The 18,282-nt window shown below is 36.1% G+C and overlaps 1 protein-coding gene across 1 annotated transcript in view; it reads left to right on the forward strand.

Annotated features, from left to right (window-relative positions):
* The window catches only part of CPLANE1 (ciliogenesis and planar polarity effector complex subunit 1), a 65,752-nt gene extending 48,453 nt beyond the window's left edge, over positions 1 to 17,299 (forward strand). Inside the window, exons 39-53 of the mRNA XM_075137787.1 lie at positions 315 to 407; positions 1,499 to 1,611; positions 1,876 to 2,074; positions 2,351 to 2,595; positions 4,291 to 4,384; positions 5,321 to 5,482; positions 6,937 to 6,967; positions 8,402 to 8,533; positions 10,398 to 10,563; positions 12,239 to 12,300; positions 12,749 to 12,913; positions 14,194 to 14,306; positions 14,643 to 14,726; positions 16,135 to 16,304; positions 16,731 to 17,299. Coding sequence (XP_074993888.1) covers positions 315 to 407; positions 1,499 to 1,611; positions 1,876 to 2,074; positions 2,351 to 2,595; positions 4,291 to 4,384; positions 5,321 to 5,482; positions 6,937 to 6,967; positions 8,402 to 8,533; positions 10,398 to 10,563; positions 12,239 to 12,300; positions 12,749 to 12,913; positions 14,194 to 14,306; positions 14,643 to 14,726; positions 16,135 to 16,304; positions 16,731 to 16,871 — 1,970 coding nt within the window. The 3' untranslated portion in view covers positions 16,872 to 17,299. The remainder of the gene's footprint in view (positions 1 to 314; positions 408 to 1,498; positions 1,612 to 1,875; positions 2,075 to 2,350; positions 2,596 to 4,290; positions 4,385 to 5,320; positions 5,483 to 6,936; positions 6,968 to 8,401; positions 8,534 to 10,397; positions 10,564 to 12,238; positions 12,301 to 12,748; positions 12,914 to 14,193; positions 14,307 to 14,642; positions 14,727 to 16,134; positions 16,305 to 16,730) is intronic.
* Positions 17,300 to 18,282: the final 983 nt, after the last annotated feature.

Consider the following 18,282-nt stretch of genomic DNA (forward strand, 5'->3'; position numbering starts at 1 on the left):
TCAGTTTCCAAAATGGAGTAAGTTTTTAAAGGGAAGAACAGTTTTTCGTGCCAAACCAGAAGATATTGGAATATAAATTACAAAATATTAGTTAAAATAATTATAAATAAAAATATTACAATTATGTAAGAGTCTCCACATACTTTCTCTAAGTCAGTTCAGCTGTGACTTCTTCTGAAAGCTCCTTTTAACTTAGCTTGACTTCATCTTAAATGCATTTTAGACAATGTTTCACATGTGACTGAAATTGTTTCCCTGCCTCTTCCCCCTTAAATTCATGCATTTTGGTGTTTTTTTATTTTTTCCTTATCAAGTGCTCAAATCATATCAAGATGTTGGAATCAGTGCTGGAAATGACATTTCTGAAGTTCAAAAAAATGAGTCAGTTATGTCTGTTCCTGTGTCAGGTGTGGTTTCAGTCTTTCTCTACTTCATTTGTTGTTTGGGAAGTCTATAAAAATATTACAATTTTAACAGTGTTTTTTGCACATAAGGTAGCTTAATGCAGGATATAGATGAGAGGATGCTAATTTACCCGACTTCTTGAAACCAAATGTGAAATAATTATAACACTGTTTATGAAAAGTTTGGCTGGAATTTTTCATGGTGCAGCATACATATGCTTTTGTATTCCTGTATGAGGAGGTACATTTGTGGATTTTAGCTTGATTTTAGTGCTGCTTAGTCTTGGGGAGCTGGTGTTATGTAGACCAAATGGATTGACCATGGGGATGTTAAGACAGATCACAGCTCCACATGAAACCGAGCTGTAGTAGCTCAGCTAATTATACAGTTGTTCCATGCATCTGCTAAGTTCTGTAATAGGTATATGCCAAGTAACAATGTTCCAGTCTCAAGTAGGAATTTTATTCCAAATCAGTCATCTTTTGGATCAGTTTCTAGAACAAAAAATAAAAGGTAACTTTTATTTTGGTTTGGGTTTTCTCCCCCATTTTTAAATCCTTGATAAATTGTACTATGTAGAATTCAGTACCTAAGTATTTTCCCTTTGGTACCAAGTGAACATATTAATTTTTCCTTTCTTTTAAAATTCAACAGTGTTGTTCCACTTGGAAGATTATTTTACTACATCACATGACTTCTTTGCAGATACTTTATTAGGGTTCTTTCTAGAGGAGTAGTATCATTTATTTCGATCAAGTAAAGATGCAGATCTTGATTTTTTTTTTTAACCTCTTTAGGAGATAATTGGAAATTAATAACAATTTAGACTGCAGCATGTTGCTTTGATTTTAATATTTTGAGTATTTTTCTGCTAATTTATCACCAAAATGAAAAATAATTTAGTAATTTATTGTTAGAAGCAAACATTAAAGAAACCTATTAAGCTACATTGTCTATCTTTATTTTTTAAAAGAAATGCTAATCAAAGCTTTTCTTATCACTTAGACGATGCAGACCTGTTTCCAAATAGTTTGTCTGAAATTTCGTGGCTTTTACTGTAAAAATAATACTGACTATTATTCTTTTCTCATAGAATCATCTAGTGCCCCTGAGATACTACCACCAGACATGTATTTAAACCTGAGATTCCCCACTGAAGTGAATGAGAGACCTTTACCATCCTTTCTGTCAGATGCACTTGATTTGGTTAGTGGTCCAATGTACATAGGGTTAAAATACATTTTCAGTATACTGTTTGTCTTAACTCATGAATTTGGGTTCTTTATATCTGGATGAGTCAGTTGTATAATGCCATAGGGAAGATTGTATTTTTTTTGTCTCCAAAACAAAAAGCCTTTCAACTCAAAGTAGTAAGAGAAACAGAACACAGAAAAAGGGTTAACAATGTACTGTAAACAATATATGCAAAACACATACTGTATAATTCTTCATAATCTTGTTCTTGTATAGAATGAACATGAATATATCAGTGTGATTGACATTGAAGACGGTGACATCCTTAAAAATTTGCCCACGATACCTGAGTCTGCAGAAGAGAGAGCTTCTGCACAGCAAAATGAGAAGTTTGAAATTCCATCTACTGCAAAACTTCATCACATGGCAGCTTCTGTTACTAATGCAATTCCACCCGAGGTGCTTCAGAAGAAAGGTAAACCATTTCATTTTTAAATGAGGAAAAAAAAAGCTATACACTTTTGTTGTAATACTCTTACCTCCCACAGAAAACCTGCAGCCTTTCCCCAACTCACCTCCTGCTTTTTTAGTCTTACACATCAAAACATTTATATATTTGACTGCTTTTGTGACGATTCCTGCCTCCTAAAACATACGATTAGGTGTAGCACAGGTATGCCTGATTACTTACTGTACTTAAATGTTTGCAGTTTATTCAATTATGTTGCTGCACTCTTTTTTTTATTTCAAGATGATCATCTGAAAAGTGTATCAAGCCAAATGCAAAAGGAAGATAAGAAGTCAGATTCTGCTAGAGACAGTGTAACTTGGAACATAGTACATGAAGATGACAGAACTTTTCCTTCTTCGGGGCTTCCATCCAAAGTAATTGGCAAAGAATATTTTACCACAAAGCAGCAGGAAATGGATATGCAATTAAAGACACTTCAGAACATAACAGAAAATATGGAGGAGGATTTCAGAAATGCCAAACTGGTGAGTTCTGACTGCTAACTGTTGTGTCTGAAACAGTTTATTTTTTAACTTCTTTCAGCTAAAGACAAAATATACATTTTGGAGTGATGTATTTTCAAATCTGCTTAGTATATGTTGAGAGAGATCGAGAATAATATACAGTTCTTTCACATTTAGTGCTGCATCTGTTGGCTGACATGGTTACTTACAATGGACCAAATGCTGGCCAGAATGGTGATGTTCTTAGTGAGTGGGCAGAATATATTTAATTTCTCTGTAACTGGAAAAATGGAATAGCACAAAAGTTCAGGCTGAGCAGGAGACCTTTTCGGCAAAGATTTCTGCAGTTGTGCCTGTGCAGCATATTATGTGGCTATTTCTGGAACCTGTTCCTATTTATTTCATAAAATATTTGTCTTTTTAATGTCTTAATAAATCTAAATATAGAAGTAAAATAAATGCATTTTGGACACAGTGCAATCGGATGATCTTATATATAATTCAAGAATTACTATTTTATAGGTCATGACAGAGATAACGATAAAAAGTTAAAAATTTTCAACAGACTGACTTCTTAATATGTTTTAATCTAGTTTAATTTGCCTAAAACTTCAGGCGTGGCTCACTTTAGGTGTATGAGAAATGGGGAATGCTGGCAATTATTTCTTCACATTACTTTGACTTTTTTTATTAAGTTTAGAGGAAGCAGGGAGTGACTAATCTAAGAATGAGCCAGTAGGTTCCAATTTTACCTAGCTGGTAAAAAAAAAAGTATTTTTCTTTGCAGATCAAGAAAACTAAGTCAATTTCCAGTTTCTGTAGATTTGGCTTAATACAAAATGAACTCAGTAGCACTGTGTAATTCCACAGTATCTGCTTTTTGTATAATCATTCAAACTAATAGCGTCCATTGCCTGTCCTTCCATAAATTCACAGAAATGTAAGGACCTCATTGTGTCACCTACACACAGTTATTACACTAAGGTGGATTATTTAATCACTTATATCCTTCATCAAGGTGATTATCTAGCCAGATTTTTAAAAGCCTGTAGTGAAAAAAAAATCTTCACATATCCTTTCTTTTTTTCAGCATTTAACTACATTTGGGTTTTAAAACTTCTTCTGGATATCTAGCCAAATCCTGAAGATAAACCTGTTTTCTTTTTTGCCCTTATTTCAGTGCACAATAGCTAGTCATTCCTTTTATAACAATTTCTTATGTATTAAAAATCAGTTTTTAGGCCTGTTCTTTGTAAGAATAATGTTTAGTAAAATGTCTCAATCTAGGTTAGTCAGATTTAGTTTTCACTTTCTAGTTTTAAACTTCAGGAAACTCCCGACTTAAGAAGAATATGGAAATACTTTTATTTCTATAGTTTTTAGGTAAGATATATTGGAAAACTTCAGCTATTTTTAAAATAAATATAATGTGATCAATAGGAGTAAAACTGTTCACAAGAATAATACAGTTCATATGTATTTTTCTCAGAGTAAGGGTCCAGAAGATTGAACTCTTTAGAGGAAATGAATCTACTGAGCTACTTTGATTCCTGAACTATTTTCTTTGTTTTGAATCAGGATACTTCATTAAAATGTTCATAAGATTCTGAGGAAAGAAATGTATTTAAAGCAAACTTTGCATGAATATCTGCAGTGTAAGTCTCAGAAATACCTTGAAGAATGTATTGTTACTTAGTTTTGGGGTTTCATTTATAGCTAGTGAAAATAATAGAAGATGTTGAAATGGTTGCCAGTTCAGACCTTGGTGCTCGTCCTTCCTTCTCTGAAGATGCTACAATCATTAATGATGGTATGTGTTCAGTTAACAGAAGGATAGTAAACTTGCAATTGACTATTAAACTTGACTAACTTTTAATTACCGCTGCAATCCGAAAAGGTGTTATTGAAATATGCACCAAAAATCAAAAATATATGAGAGAGAGAAATAAAATCAAAGGTAGAAAATCTGAATATTATGGGTACTACTTCAACAAAAATGCATTTGAAAATATCTGTATATTTTGATCTTTTCCAAAACCATAATGCAGGACTTGGGTATAGGATTGTAAAGATGATAATATGTATTTCTGTTGTATCATAAAATCAAAACATGGTGCTTATGAGTGCTTTGCTTGCTGATACAAAAGGATACTAAATTTGTCTTCAGTTTTCTTTGTGTATACAAAGAAACTTTTTTCATGCATGTTCTGGTGGCTATTTAGTTGTAATATCTGCTGATTTTAATAAAAGCTTACATCAGCTTAACTGTTTGCTGGAGCTGATGTATTGAATAATTTATTGTTTATACAACAATTGACTATTTACTTACAGCTAATCTACTATGCCAAGAAGGAGCATGCTAGGGGTACATACTTCAAGTCCTTTTACATTCATACCAAAACATAGTCTAATCTACTTATGAAGTAAATACAAAGTCAAGGGGTAGAACCAAATTATGGCTATATCTGTATTTATACATAAGAAAATACTTAAGATGTCCGTTAGCCTCACACAGAGCAACTCATAGTTTACTCTTTTTGTTCACATGTACCGGGCTGGTACATACATCACAGCTCTGGTAGTGCCCTTTCGTAGAGAGGCACAACTGATCTGGGTTCAGGCTGTTCTAGGTTTGACCGATAAATATGCCACTAATGAATATATATGAGTGATAGTTTTTGCATTGTGGGGTTTTTTTCATTGGTCTACACTAATTACTAAATTTATTATTTTTTCATGGAATCAGAACATTATTTGAGAGGCATGATTTTTGAAGATGTTACAGATGATGAAAAAGAGGGCTTAAACTTGGAATATCCTATACCTGGTTATACTACATTGGAAGTACACTCTCCTGCCTCTGCAGCCTCTGCTTCTAACTTTCCCAGTGGCATAAAGTCATCTTCTGGTACAATCTTTAATGTTTATTTTTCCCTTTTTCTCCTTTTAAAAATAAGTAAACCTTTTCTTCCTGATGTAATACTTTCTCATTGCTGTTATGCAGAATGTTATGTAATGCCAGTGAGCTCCTGAAAGTCAGTTGTCAGTCTTTCTGGATTGCATTATTTAGAATGGCTTCATGGATGTGTGTTGATAATGAATTTATATGTTACGTGACAGAACAGTATCACTAAGCTTTGAAAACAGTTCAGCAGTGAATGATACTTGCACTCAAATTTACCATTATTGAAAGAAAATTAATAACTTTGGGTCTATTTCTGAAACACATCACTGTGCTGATTTGTAATTATTTAGTTAAGTGTATGTGAATATAAATAGGCACAATGCCAGTCATAGGAACACTCATAGCTTCCTCTCAAAGGTGTCTTTATTATCTCTGTCATCCTCCTGTGTTCTAAAGATGTGAGATCTCAAATCCAACCCACATCAGCAAAATAAATTGTTTTATGTCGCTATACAGTAACTACTGGCTGTGTCCTAAAACATTCTTTTATGAGGTCTCATTTCATTTTGCAAATTGACAGTAAATTGATTTTTGCAATTGTGAAGACTGCAGTAGCATTAAAAGGAGGAGGAAAAATGCAAGCAACCTATTGCCTGTGTTTAAAAACAGAGTGTCTTAATTTGTCTGCATATTGCCTGCATTGCTTGCATTCAAGCTCCTAAAAATGGTATATACTTTGTACAGGTGAACATGCATTTGACAGTCATATTTGCAACAATCTATCTTAAACGGTGTTAAAACATGGTTCCTGTATCTGCATACAGCAGAAGTGAATCTCAAATGGCATGGATACCCAGATAAATTTTATAAACAGTAGTTCACTTACAGTTTTCTCTTTAAGTATAAACTTGTTACTTGCAAGCTAAAAAAACTGTAGGTGATACTACGTTGCAACTATAATTTTTTGAGAGTACAGTTTAGCTTAGGAAGAATAATAGTGCTCTTCATTCCAAGACATCCATGCTGCTCCTCAGTCACATTTCCTGAATTCCTGGAGTTCATAGCCTGGCTTCTTCAAGTAAGTGGCAATTGTTAATATTTAATAATAAAATGCTGTATAGTAATTGGAACCAATAATTTCCAGTTACTTGGAACTGATAAGCTTAGTCTGATCATGGCAGAAAACTGACAACAGTGATCTCATCTTCCTAGCAAAACTATCCATGTCAGTCAGGGAGCTGTTAATTAATGTTCTCTGAAGACTCTGTATTAACCTGGCAATCGATGACATGGTCTCTCACAAGTCACTAAGTCTATGTACAATATTCATTTGTTTTTAATGTCAACATATTCAAGTTGATATATTTCTGTATTTTATCCCACAGGCTGTTTAACGTGTATTATTAGTTTGTGTACAAGTGCAAGGCTTTTATTAACAAAGGCTGTTTCTGTTTTAGGCTTTCATGTATGCGGAGATCTATGTGATAGGTATGTATTTTGACATCAGTTTCATTGAAAATTTGTTTACTTTAAACTCCTACCAAAAAGGGGATTGTCAAGGTGGAACTATCACTTACATAAAAATTTAGGCATTCATTTTCAAACTGAATTAAAGCCTTTTTATTAGTTAATTTCAGGCATTCACTCTGACTTTGTAGTGCCTGTTAGATTTACTTTATGCAAAAGCTGCAGAAGCATTCAAAATTGCTTTCTAGTTACAAGTAACAGAGCTGTTAATGTAGATGCTGCTATTATCTATTTGCGTTTGTTATTTCTCCTTTTTGCAAAACACTGTTTTTGAACAAGTACATGTAACTGCTGCTAGTAGTCATCTACTGAGGCTAGCTATCACCAGAAAGTTTTTGAAGCGTTGCCATATGAACAGTGTAAAGCAACAGACAGAAGATTTCAAAACTGGAATGATCTTATACATTAAATAAAATGGTCTGACATACATATTTTTTACTGTGAACTGCTGTTAGTCTTCTCGATCCAGTTGTGCAGTAGAAAACCATAGCTGGCTTCCCTTTCTTCCTGGTCATTCTGCTCGGTTACCCGCCTTTATTGTTTTACTTGAAGCATAGCAGTAAACTGAATGGTTTAGTTTATTTTTAAAGTATTTTAAGTGAAACTGCTTGTTGTGACTGAAGTAGATTAGGGAGTGATTACATAACCTTGAGGATGGATGTGAGGCAATAAACTTTAGCAGATGGTGATTTTTACCCAAAGGAGTAACTTGAAGCCACTGTAGCTTGTAATCGTAAACTCCTTGAGATTTGTTTTTTATAGAGGGGAAATTGATTAAAAGAGAGGAAAGAAATGTGCAGAATTTAGGTTAAATCATTCTCTCACCCACACTGATTCTTGCTCAGAAGGTCACTGAGAGTTGGGGTTCCTGAAACTGCTAGCATCCCACAGCTTTATCTCAGCACGGGCAGCACTACAAACCCTGTGGGTGCTCCTGGCCTTCTGGGCTGCCAGGCTCAGCCTCCTCTGGGCCAGCCGTGTTCATGCACCCCAGCGGAGCTCAGGCAGTTCAGCTCTGGATGGGGCCACATTTCTGGATGGTTTATTCAAAGCTTTCTTTGCTGCAGTACCCCTCATGTTACTCAGGTCTTGCTCATTCTGTCCCATTCACACTGGGGAGCTACAAAGTTAGCTAAGGTGTACATGATGACAGCGAAACTAAGGTGATGGCTGGTAACTTCTTAAGGACAGTGCATCTACACGTATTATCCAGATATTGCTTGTGTGCACTAACACAGTGAGATGTAGGGGAAAGAAAATTCAGTCCAAAGGCTTCTGGTAAAACAACCTGAATATTCTCGTTTTAAGCATTAAAAAAAAGAATTTTAGCTTAGTGTTCTTACAGGCATGTTCTACTTTAAATTAGTAACATTTTTCCCCCTGCCTAACTTTAAGCTCTTTAGAAGATCCCCTGAAAATTACTGGCCTGAGTGGTATTACTGACATCATTAGTGATCTTGTAGTAGAAGGTGGCGTCTCTCCGACGGAGCTGGGCTTTACGAAAATACAAGCTAAGAAAATCTCTAGGTAATACCATGGATGTTTTTTATTATGTGTTAGTTAAATCATTTTAACCGTGATTATTCTTCTCATAGCTCACACCCTGTAAACAATGGAAGCAAGCATGTGATGTGCGTTGATGTTAATGGGACTAGTATTAGAACTGTTTAATAGCCAGTCTTGCTGGCCATTATTGTCAAATGTGCTAATAGTTTTTATTATTTTGGTTTTAAAATTCTTTCCTTCCTACTTGCTTGTTCCTTCTACCAGGTATAGGCTGGAGCACAACTCTATATATACAGCAGATTCAGTTCAACCAAGGGGACTGGAGCCTTCTTAAGCAGTTCTGAAAAACAGAGTAGAAATTTTCTGTCAGTGGCAAAGCAGCTTCAGAAGCTTCCAGGCCCAGACTCCAGCTTGTCATGCTCACCTCCCTGCTGAAGATTTCTACACCTTCCTGACTGTCAGTTATAAAATCAGCTGTGTTCTTTCCTGAGATAGATTGAAGTTACAGCTGTTTCCTACTCCTGTTTGTGGCATTAGTTGCTTACAAGGCAAAAATACAGCTGTTCAGGATGCCAAACAATCTGTTGCCTTGGTACAACGGTTCACACCAGCTTAAGATACCTGTTTCAAGATGTTCTAGTGACTCATTTAAGTAGAGGGCAGTGCTCTGGTTTACTTGTTCTAACATTTATTCGAATTGTAAAAGGAGCTCAAGAGCTTCAAACCTAAGTCTGTGTACTGATCATAACATCCTTGCGATCCTTTGAGAATTCCAAACACATCAATAATGATGACTACATCAACATATAAATGTTGCTAGCTGGACTGCTCGACTGTTCTGTGCAATTATGTGAATATTTTCAAAATTTCAGGAATGTATTCAAGTAGTAGTTAATCAAACCTGACCAAAGACTAAAGGCAACTCAGTTTCACGTACTTATTTTCACATATGACTGTGAATACTTCTGATAATGACACTTCTCTTTGCCATAAAGTAAATCACTTTCAAATGTGTCAGAGTTCTTCTAATCCCTTGAGGGCTTTAATGCTTCAATCCATAAGCTTTCAGTTGAACTGCAGATACTATAGATATCTTATTTTGCCACACTTATATATTCTGTTGATTCTGGAATTATTAGTGCCTGCCAGTCTTGAAAATGAGAGAAGTTTCAAAATGGGCTGCAAAAAATGAGACATTTCATATTTAAACACTTCTCTTGGAAAATCTCATATTTAATTTTTAGGTCAGTGCTTTCACTTTTACAGTGAAGAAAATACTTATTATCCAGCTGCTTACTTTAAAGACTATTGCACGGTGAATTAGTAAATATTTCTGAAGAACTCTGAAGGGGAAGTTATGTTAGCATTTCTTATTGGCTGTGTTTTTCTATTCTGAATTAGTGTTTTTGAAATTACTTTGTACAGATAGACTTGTGAAGGAGCTCATAGGTTGAAGAGAGGGAACAAAAAGGATGATAGAATCTCATTGGTGTTTTTTTCTTTTTAGGTACTTACACCATACAGACTTAAAAATGAAAGATCAAAGCAAAATGACTTGCGGGTTGTTTCTGTGCCAGTTATCCTATAAAGACAATAACAGATGGTCCACATTTAAAGCTTTGGTCCTGTTATCTGAATGTAGTTGACAAATAGAAGAAAAATTTTAGGAAACATCTTGGAAATCATTTCTGTGCCAGGATTTTATGAAGTAAAATTTTGCAGAAGAAAATTTCGCAGAAGAAAATTTCACCATTGTTCATTACGTATGCTTTCAGCTGAGTCAGAATTTTAAAGAGATTGCAGTATTTTTATTATATCATGTGTAGCTGCCATTGTTTGCAATTTAAAGGATGTACTAATTATTTCCCATTTAATCTGCTCTCAGGGTTCATGATTCTGCTGCTGGACATTCTCAAAAAACAGAAAAGGAGAAGAAAGAGATACAAGCATGGATGAAAAGAAAGCAAAAGGAAAGAATGAGAGACTACGTGAAGAAACTGAATGAACAAAGACAGAAAGAACATAATCCATTCAGTCTAAGAAAAAATGTGGTAAGAATAATGGGTGTCTTGAAGAGTAACTGTTATGTATTGTACAAGTGTTGATTGTTCAGGTTAGAAAATATAAAGGCTGTCGGTGATTTTTTTCCTATTTTAATGTTGGTTTTTTATATATAATTTTGCTTTATTGCAACTGGCCGTAGTTGTGTCAGAAGTGATGAGTAAGCAAAGATACCAGTGTTCTTCACAGCCTCCAGTAATGACAATTGGCTGCAGGTGGCAATTACGACCTGTCCCCCAGCTCTAGATTCAGGAATTATAGTCTCCTGACTGTAATGAATATAGCTGTAACATTCACTGATAAAAGCTGTATTTTGTCAGGGATTGATAACTACAGCAGTTGTAAAGATGTGTTTACATCTTGTTACATCTTCCCCCGCACCTCCCAAAAACTGCCGATGAATTTAAAAAGCAGAGTTCAGATTCCAACATACTTTATGAATGCGATAGGAACTTTGTCATTCACACACACAGAAGTATATGCAATTACAGAGGGTCAGCAGAGATGTTAGAATATGGCATATATCTCAAGTATCTCATCGGGTTTTTTTGTTGAAGGCTGGTTTCAATACAGGCTCAGCAGACAATCCCTTCCCTCCCAGAATTTTTTTTTATTTTAAATTTTAATTAGTAAAAAAATGTTTATGGCCTGGTACATCTCTTCTGATCTGCACTGTGCTGGAAATAACCGAAGGGAAAAAAGTACAGAAGTAGTTCAGAAATAATTTCCCAGTCAGTATTAAGTCTTAAAATATGCGTTTGTCACCTGGATACCTTCAGGACCTGAAAAAACGCTGCTGAGTTAGGGGAGGCTCCAGAGTTACAGGAGATGAGACCTAGCAAGAGCAAATACATCCCTATACCTTTTATTCATCACTTGAATGGAGGATATGCTGTAAATTCTTTCATGCTGAAGCTCTTCTGGTTTTAACTACCAAGCAGCAAACATGCAACACACTAAGGTTTCCTGTTACTAAATAATTCAACTCTATTCACTTTTGGAAAGAGTAACAGATCTCATCTATGAAATACAGTATTTCTCCTTGTTTTAAACAGTCTTTCAGAGTTGAACCTGGCTGCTCTTTTTTAGATGTGTAGAGAGAAGTGATTCAGGAAAAATGGGTCCTGCTTCTCTCCCTCTCCTGTGTTGCCAACCCATAAATATATACTTGATGTTTTGTTACAAGCTTTTCTCCTGCAATCATTAGATGGAGGGATTCTCAGCTTTTGGTGTGGGGTTTCTTTTAGAAGAAAACATTAAAAAATTCAAATTGTACTCTACACAAGTCAAAGTGCAACCTTGCCCTGTTTTTTAAATTAGTTATTGTTAGGAACATCGCTGATTTTTCAGAAACTGAAGGTGAGGCCATCTGAAACTTTGAGCTAGACAGTGAAGACATCTCCTTAGGCATGTTAATATTTTAAGCATATGAGCTATGGAAGGTGTGACTGCAAGCTTTCAGTGTATTTTTAGAGACTGGAAGTTTATAGAGACGATCTTATCTGAATATCCTGGTAGGACCATATGCTTTCATATTGTTTTTCATTCTGGAGAGTGTCTTAAACAGTAACTTTCAAGTCAAATAGGTCTACATTTTGAGAGTGAGAGATTAGAATGAGACCACAATACAGAATAAGTTAATCATTATTATATTTTCTTGCACAGCATTGTAGTCTTACTTCAAAGGATATTAAATTCTTCCAGAAGAAGAAAGAAGAAAAAGACAAGTAAGTTGCTATAAATGTAACTTGCAGTATTCTTATTTATATATTAATCTTCCAGTCTTAAGGAATAGGTAGTTTTAACTATCTTGTCTATGAAACTTCAGATATGAATGGCATTTCAACCAAAAGCATAAATAATTCATTTGCTTTACCATTTAGGAAAACTCTGAACATGTTTCATCCTTTGACTGTATTTTTCACTGTCCAAATACAATTTTTTTTCTTTTTTTTTTTCCCCCACCCACCGTTTACTCATTCACTCTGTCAAACCCCTTGTTAATAAATGTTTTAGCTTTTTGCTAATGATCTTAAAAGGATTAGTATATCTTCTCTGAAATTGCAAAAGTATGTTCTTCTATTCTGGTTACCATGTAGCCTTACAAGACTCATAAGCCAGCTGCAATTAAATGAGTGATAGCATGAGTTAGTATGTAATATTATTTCTCCATAGAGCCCTGTTATCTGAACATCACAGTATGAGAATATCACAAGCACTTTCTCTGATGAATGAAATGTTATCTGAAACAGTGGTGTTACCTGCTAATGAACATAAACCATTGTCCAGGACAAGATCACCTCAAGAGTACAGAAAAAGGCATACGGCATCTCCTAAAGGGTAACAACTTTAAGCATTAACCCTGCTTTGATGTATTGGTGTCTTTATCACACTTCAAATTTGTCTGCAATTTGTAGATAGTCGGTATAGGATTAGCTTGAGAGAAGCTTTATATTCTGGCAGAATCAAAGATACGCTTTGTCTGAATCAGAGTCGTCTTAAATTACAGTCGTCTTACAACCACCAAGCGCAAATCTTGGAGGGAGCCTTAAAAATGCCTTTTGGAGCACAGAATAAGCCAACTCTAGACACAGAGCTGTAATCACTGTCCTAACCCATGCCACTCAACAGCAATTCCACTGGACTATAGCCAGCAACAGTTAATGATCTGAAGAGGATCTAGTTACAAGCGAGGAGCAAGTAAAAATACTACTGTGCATGCATATAGACTACTTAGAGTTCAACAAACTCTAGGTTTACTCTCTTCCTTGCTAATTTTTTTCATTACCTGGGATTTTACTTGTTCTTTCTTTTGCACTTTGGTGCTTATTGCCTTTTGAGGAGATGATGGTATTTGAGTATTATAAAGTATTTGAGTATTAGAAAGTATTTGAGTATTGAGTATTTGGGTATTATAAATTGGTAAATTTATTCTACTTGATGGCATTAATGTGTATATATGTAATCCAGGTGTATATTGCAGTATACTTTTTCTTCTTTTACATACAATTTCATGTTTTTCCAGAATAATAGGAGGAACTGTGTACTTCAGATAGTCCTGTAACTTCCAGACTTAAATATTTCATCATCTCTTTTTTGTGGGTAAAGTTCCAGGATAGAGCATTAACCTGAATGTAGTCGGTGCTGTACAGAACCTGCTGGTGGTGTCCAAGGGCAGTTTAAGTGAGTTTTTCTCACTCTCACCCTTCCGCTTCTCTCCCGCCCCGCCGGGGGGTGGAGTGAGCGAGCGGCTGCATGGGGTTTGGCTGCCTGCCAGGTTAAACCACGACAACCCTGCCAGAATCAGAAGCACGAAGCCACCTTAGAAGTGGCAGTGAATTCTAACTAATAGGTTTTGTTGGACTTAAACTGTTCTCTGTAAAGCCAATTTGATATGTCTTCACTGTGATTGCCAACTGTTCTGATTCTGGTGAGGCTTATTGGCCCCACAAGCAGTGTGTGATGCTGATCCTCAGCTAATTTGGCTAAAAGTGATTTCTGTGGCCTTTTTGCCTCATCTTAATAAGCCCTGTTAGATCTAAGTTGTGTGGAGGAATGGTATGTAGTAGGCAGTGATAAGTATTTGGGCTTTGTTGTTGTTTTTTTTTTTCTTGTTGTAGAGGGCATCCGAACAATCCTGTTCTGTCAGAAAGGAGAAGAATTGCTTCCAAACCCAGCTTTGGTCAAAAAGTACACCATTTCACCCCAAGTCTTGGTTTAACACAGTCCAGGGGTAAGAACAGAACTTAATGAAGGCACATGCTGAAGATAATCTTCAAGTTACTACAGGATTTGGGGAGGGAGGAGCTTTTATGTAGCTTTCTATGTAGAAAGTAAAATTTACAATCCTGGCGGTTTGCTGTCCTGAGGCTTTTGCAACTGTGCTGTCATTGGCCTGTTAAATGATGAGAGTTACCTTTCCTTATCATTTCTTTCTAAATCCAAAATAGCTTAATTTGCCATAGCAAGAGTACTGTGTAATCCAGGAAGGAAGCTCATAGATGAAAATTTTGAAGCATCTTTTGATCTACTGCACCTACAAGAGGAAATGCTTTCTTTGTCTTCCCAGGAAAGGCATGTATGCCCCTACAGAAAAGTGCTTCAAGAGGAAGAATGACAAATGCTGCAAACTGTCCTGGTAATTCTAGACACTGTAAGTTACAAAGACCAATGACATAGTGCTGTTCAGCTACATAATAAGGGAAAAATAAGACACAGAACACATTTCTGAGTACATCCTGGGTAGAATTTATGCAACACAGGCCTCAGATACAGCATTAGTTTAGAAAAATAAAAATAATTGTTTTTCCCGCACATAAAAATCCTTTTCATTAGAAACTTGTGAAATATTTTAATCAATCTGTTCACCTCCTGACTCGTTTTAGCCAGATGGCAGTTCCAAGATTACTGAAGCAAATGTGCTAGATTTTAGTGGTTTCCTGAAACAGGCATAAGGAAATCATGAGGGACAGAGGACTTGAGTCTTCTTTGAGCTAAAACCGACAGAGAGAGCGTTAGTTAGCAGTACAATACACAAGTATTGTGCTTTTCCCTTACCTTTCTATGCTGCTTACTTTTTGAGCTCTTTAAAGTAGGAATGGTCTTTGTTATCCCTCAGCACAATATCTATTTAAGATATTATTTTGTCATAATGTTAGAGTGGAAAAATTTATGACTGGACTTTTTAAAAGAAGAAAATTTTGGATTTTAGTGATCCTTTTTCCCTATGCCTATCTTTGTCTGGATCTGCAAAAGTTTCCTCACATTAATGTTTCCTCCTAATGAAATTCTTTAACAGATGTAGGACTTGATTACAAGAGCAGAATTTCTGATCAGACAGAAAAAGATTGAGGAGAGAATCAGTCTGAAACTTAGCAAATACTGTGGGTTGATTCCATTCTCCCTTACTACTAGTGGCGTAATAGAGATCCTATTTGGCTAGTCAAATGTCAATGTATTTGAGTTGGCAATGCAGGAAAGGGAGAGAAGCAATAGTAAGCAGATAGATAGGCATTTTTCCTGAATCACTTACTCACCTCTAGTCTACACGTGTGGAAGGTCATTCTTCTCCTCCTTTCCATGCGTTATCTTTTTAAACTCTAAATACAGGTTGATCTTCCTCTCATTTCACATCGCTTTCTTGTATCTGTTTCTCCAGTATATCCCATCACTGCTAGTGGTTTCACTGAAGTTCCATGTATTCTAAGAGGCACAAATCCAGGATTTATATAGCTCTATTCCTCTATCAAACGGTGTAGCAATGTCCCTTTTAGGGACTGCACTACAGGAGCTGGATGCTGTAGGTGCTGTGCATAGGCCTGTTCCACTTCGTGTTCTGCCCTGGAAGACAGTTCAGAGTGTGAGGCTGGAAGACACCAGCAGTATTTTCTCACCACAACCCCACATCAGTTCAAGATAACAGGGCATGCCGGTTTTACATGTGTTTACACACAGCTTCAATTCTTAGAACTTGGAGCTTCTGTTCTTGGAGAAGTTTCAAGACATTCAGAAGAAAATACAAAGAAAGTTACAGTGCTATGGTTGGCTTGTTTTCTCCTCAGCTGCTGAGTACAGAGTCAGCAGAACATCAAAACAAAAGCTTCCACGTGTTGCCACTGCAGTTCAGACAGAAGGTGTTGATCAAGAGGCTGATCGAGATATAGTAAGTCCTTGGACTGTGCCTGATGATGTCCAAAGAATACTTGAAGATACTCATGACTCGTTGTTTCAGGTAGGATATCTATTTATTCTAGGAATTATTTGATACCTGCCATTTAATACTTCATTTACTTCTGCTTGATTTAAAACATGGTTCTCTATTCAAAACGCATGGGTGGAATAGACGCAGAGTAACATAAATGATGGTGAGTCAACAGAACCACATTTTGTCTTTACAAGCGAAATCATTCTTGTGAGCCTTGACAACGGATGTTCTTTATAACAACTGTATAGGCATGTTGTCTGTCCAGGCAACAGATGCTAGTAAGAGTGCATAAACAGGAAAATAAATTGCATTTGTTGCAGAATAATCAGATACATAACTTGATTAGGGCATGTTTGAAAGGAGTGGGATCATTTCTACTGGCTGCACAGAGGTCTTGTCTCTTGTCCATGAATGATACGCAATGGTTCAGCTCATCTTGTTTTCCTCTAATAGGCCTCTGCACTGCATCCTCTGAGTTTCTCTCCTCTCGGCGTTATCGACACTGATGGTGTTTCTGAAAGCACGGGAAGTATCCTCAGCAAACTGGACTGGAATGCAATTGAGGCTATGGTAGCAGATGTGGAAGACAAGTGAACAAAATTTCTCAGCTGCTGTGCACTTCCAAACAGTTGCTGGTGTTCAGTTTCATTTTTTAAAATAATCATTGTTCTACTTAAAATGGATTGAGGCTTGCATTGGTTTTCTTCTTAAGCAGCACAGAAACTCTCACTGCTTTCAGTCTTGCCTAGATGAAATTCAGTTCCTTAACGTGTAGTTTGCTTTCCATATGTCTTCAAGTCAACAAGAACTAAATATAGCTGGTAAATGCAGACCAACAGTCTTAAGTAAGAACTTCTGAGTCAGCTACTTTGCCCCTCTCAAATACATAAAAGGTTTTATTCTAAGAGCATTGCACAACTGTTTTACCTTTGTATTTAATATTTAACATCATTATGGATGAAGTTATTTTTGTAACTTAACGATTGTGATAAACTGATTTAATAAAACGGAGTTTATTAGTTTCTGCTGTAAAGTGATTTACACACAGAGTGCTGTTGCTGCTGTGTACCACTATGAGTGTACATGTGCATGTGCACGTGCACTATCCTAGTATTTTAAACCCACATAACTTGTAGAATAGTTTAGAGAAACCTTAAAAGAGTTTGAATGATTGATAGAAAGAGGTACAAATAGTCAGGCAGCAATAAATGAAATACAGACTTTGTTAGGAAAATCAGACACCAGTATAAGACACTAAGGACAAGTACTTACTAAGGTAAAGAAAAATATCGCTGTTCATCCGTCTATATAATGCTGTTGTGTTAGAACTCTTCTAGCAGCCCCCAGATGTTTGTAGAAAAGTTTCTCGTGTGTTCAATGGCCATCAGCTAGTTGTGGTAGCCTGAACAGATGGAGCTGTGGTGACTCTTTCCCAACAGCAGTAGTTTTTATTTTTGTAGTGAAGAAATTTGAGTCCCAGCAGTATGAAAAAGCACCCTGACACATGGGGTAGGGTCCCTGAGAGCTCTCTCTCAACCCTGCTGCTTCCACAAACTCAAGAGAAGTTTTCTTGCACTTTCTCTTCTTCTGTGATGCTCTTCTTTCTAGGGCCAGAGATGAAACTTTTTATCATATCTTTTTCTGAGAGAAGCAGATACTCCTTTTAGCTCTGCCGATCTCTAAATGAAATTCTGAAATACACATTAAGAAATACCTCCAGGACCTGTCTGCGGCCATAGAAGCTATAAGGATCAAACAAGTCAAAACCCATTAAATTAACTCCTAAAATCATTGCATCCTTTTAGAAACAGATTTAAAAATACTTTTTCTCTAATGTCTCAATAAAGATTTCTAGTCAAAATGCAACCGTATATGTATTTACAAATGCGACCTGTTTTACAACTTAGTTGCCTTATTATTAACTTCTCAGGGTCAAAGTCTCTCTCACAGAATTGAAATAGATGTTAATGCTCACGTTCAAATGTGAAGGCTTGAGATTCTCTAC

This window comes from Calonectris borealis, chromosome Z (assembly GCF_964195595.1).
Source record: "Calonectris borealis chromosome Z, bCalBor7.hap1.2, whole genome shotgun sequence".
Lineage (NCBI taxonomy): Eukaryota > Metazoa > Chordata > Aves > Procellariiformes > Procellariidae > Calonectris > Calonectris borealis.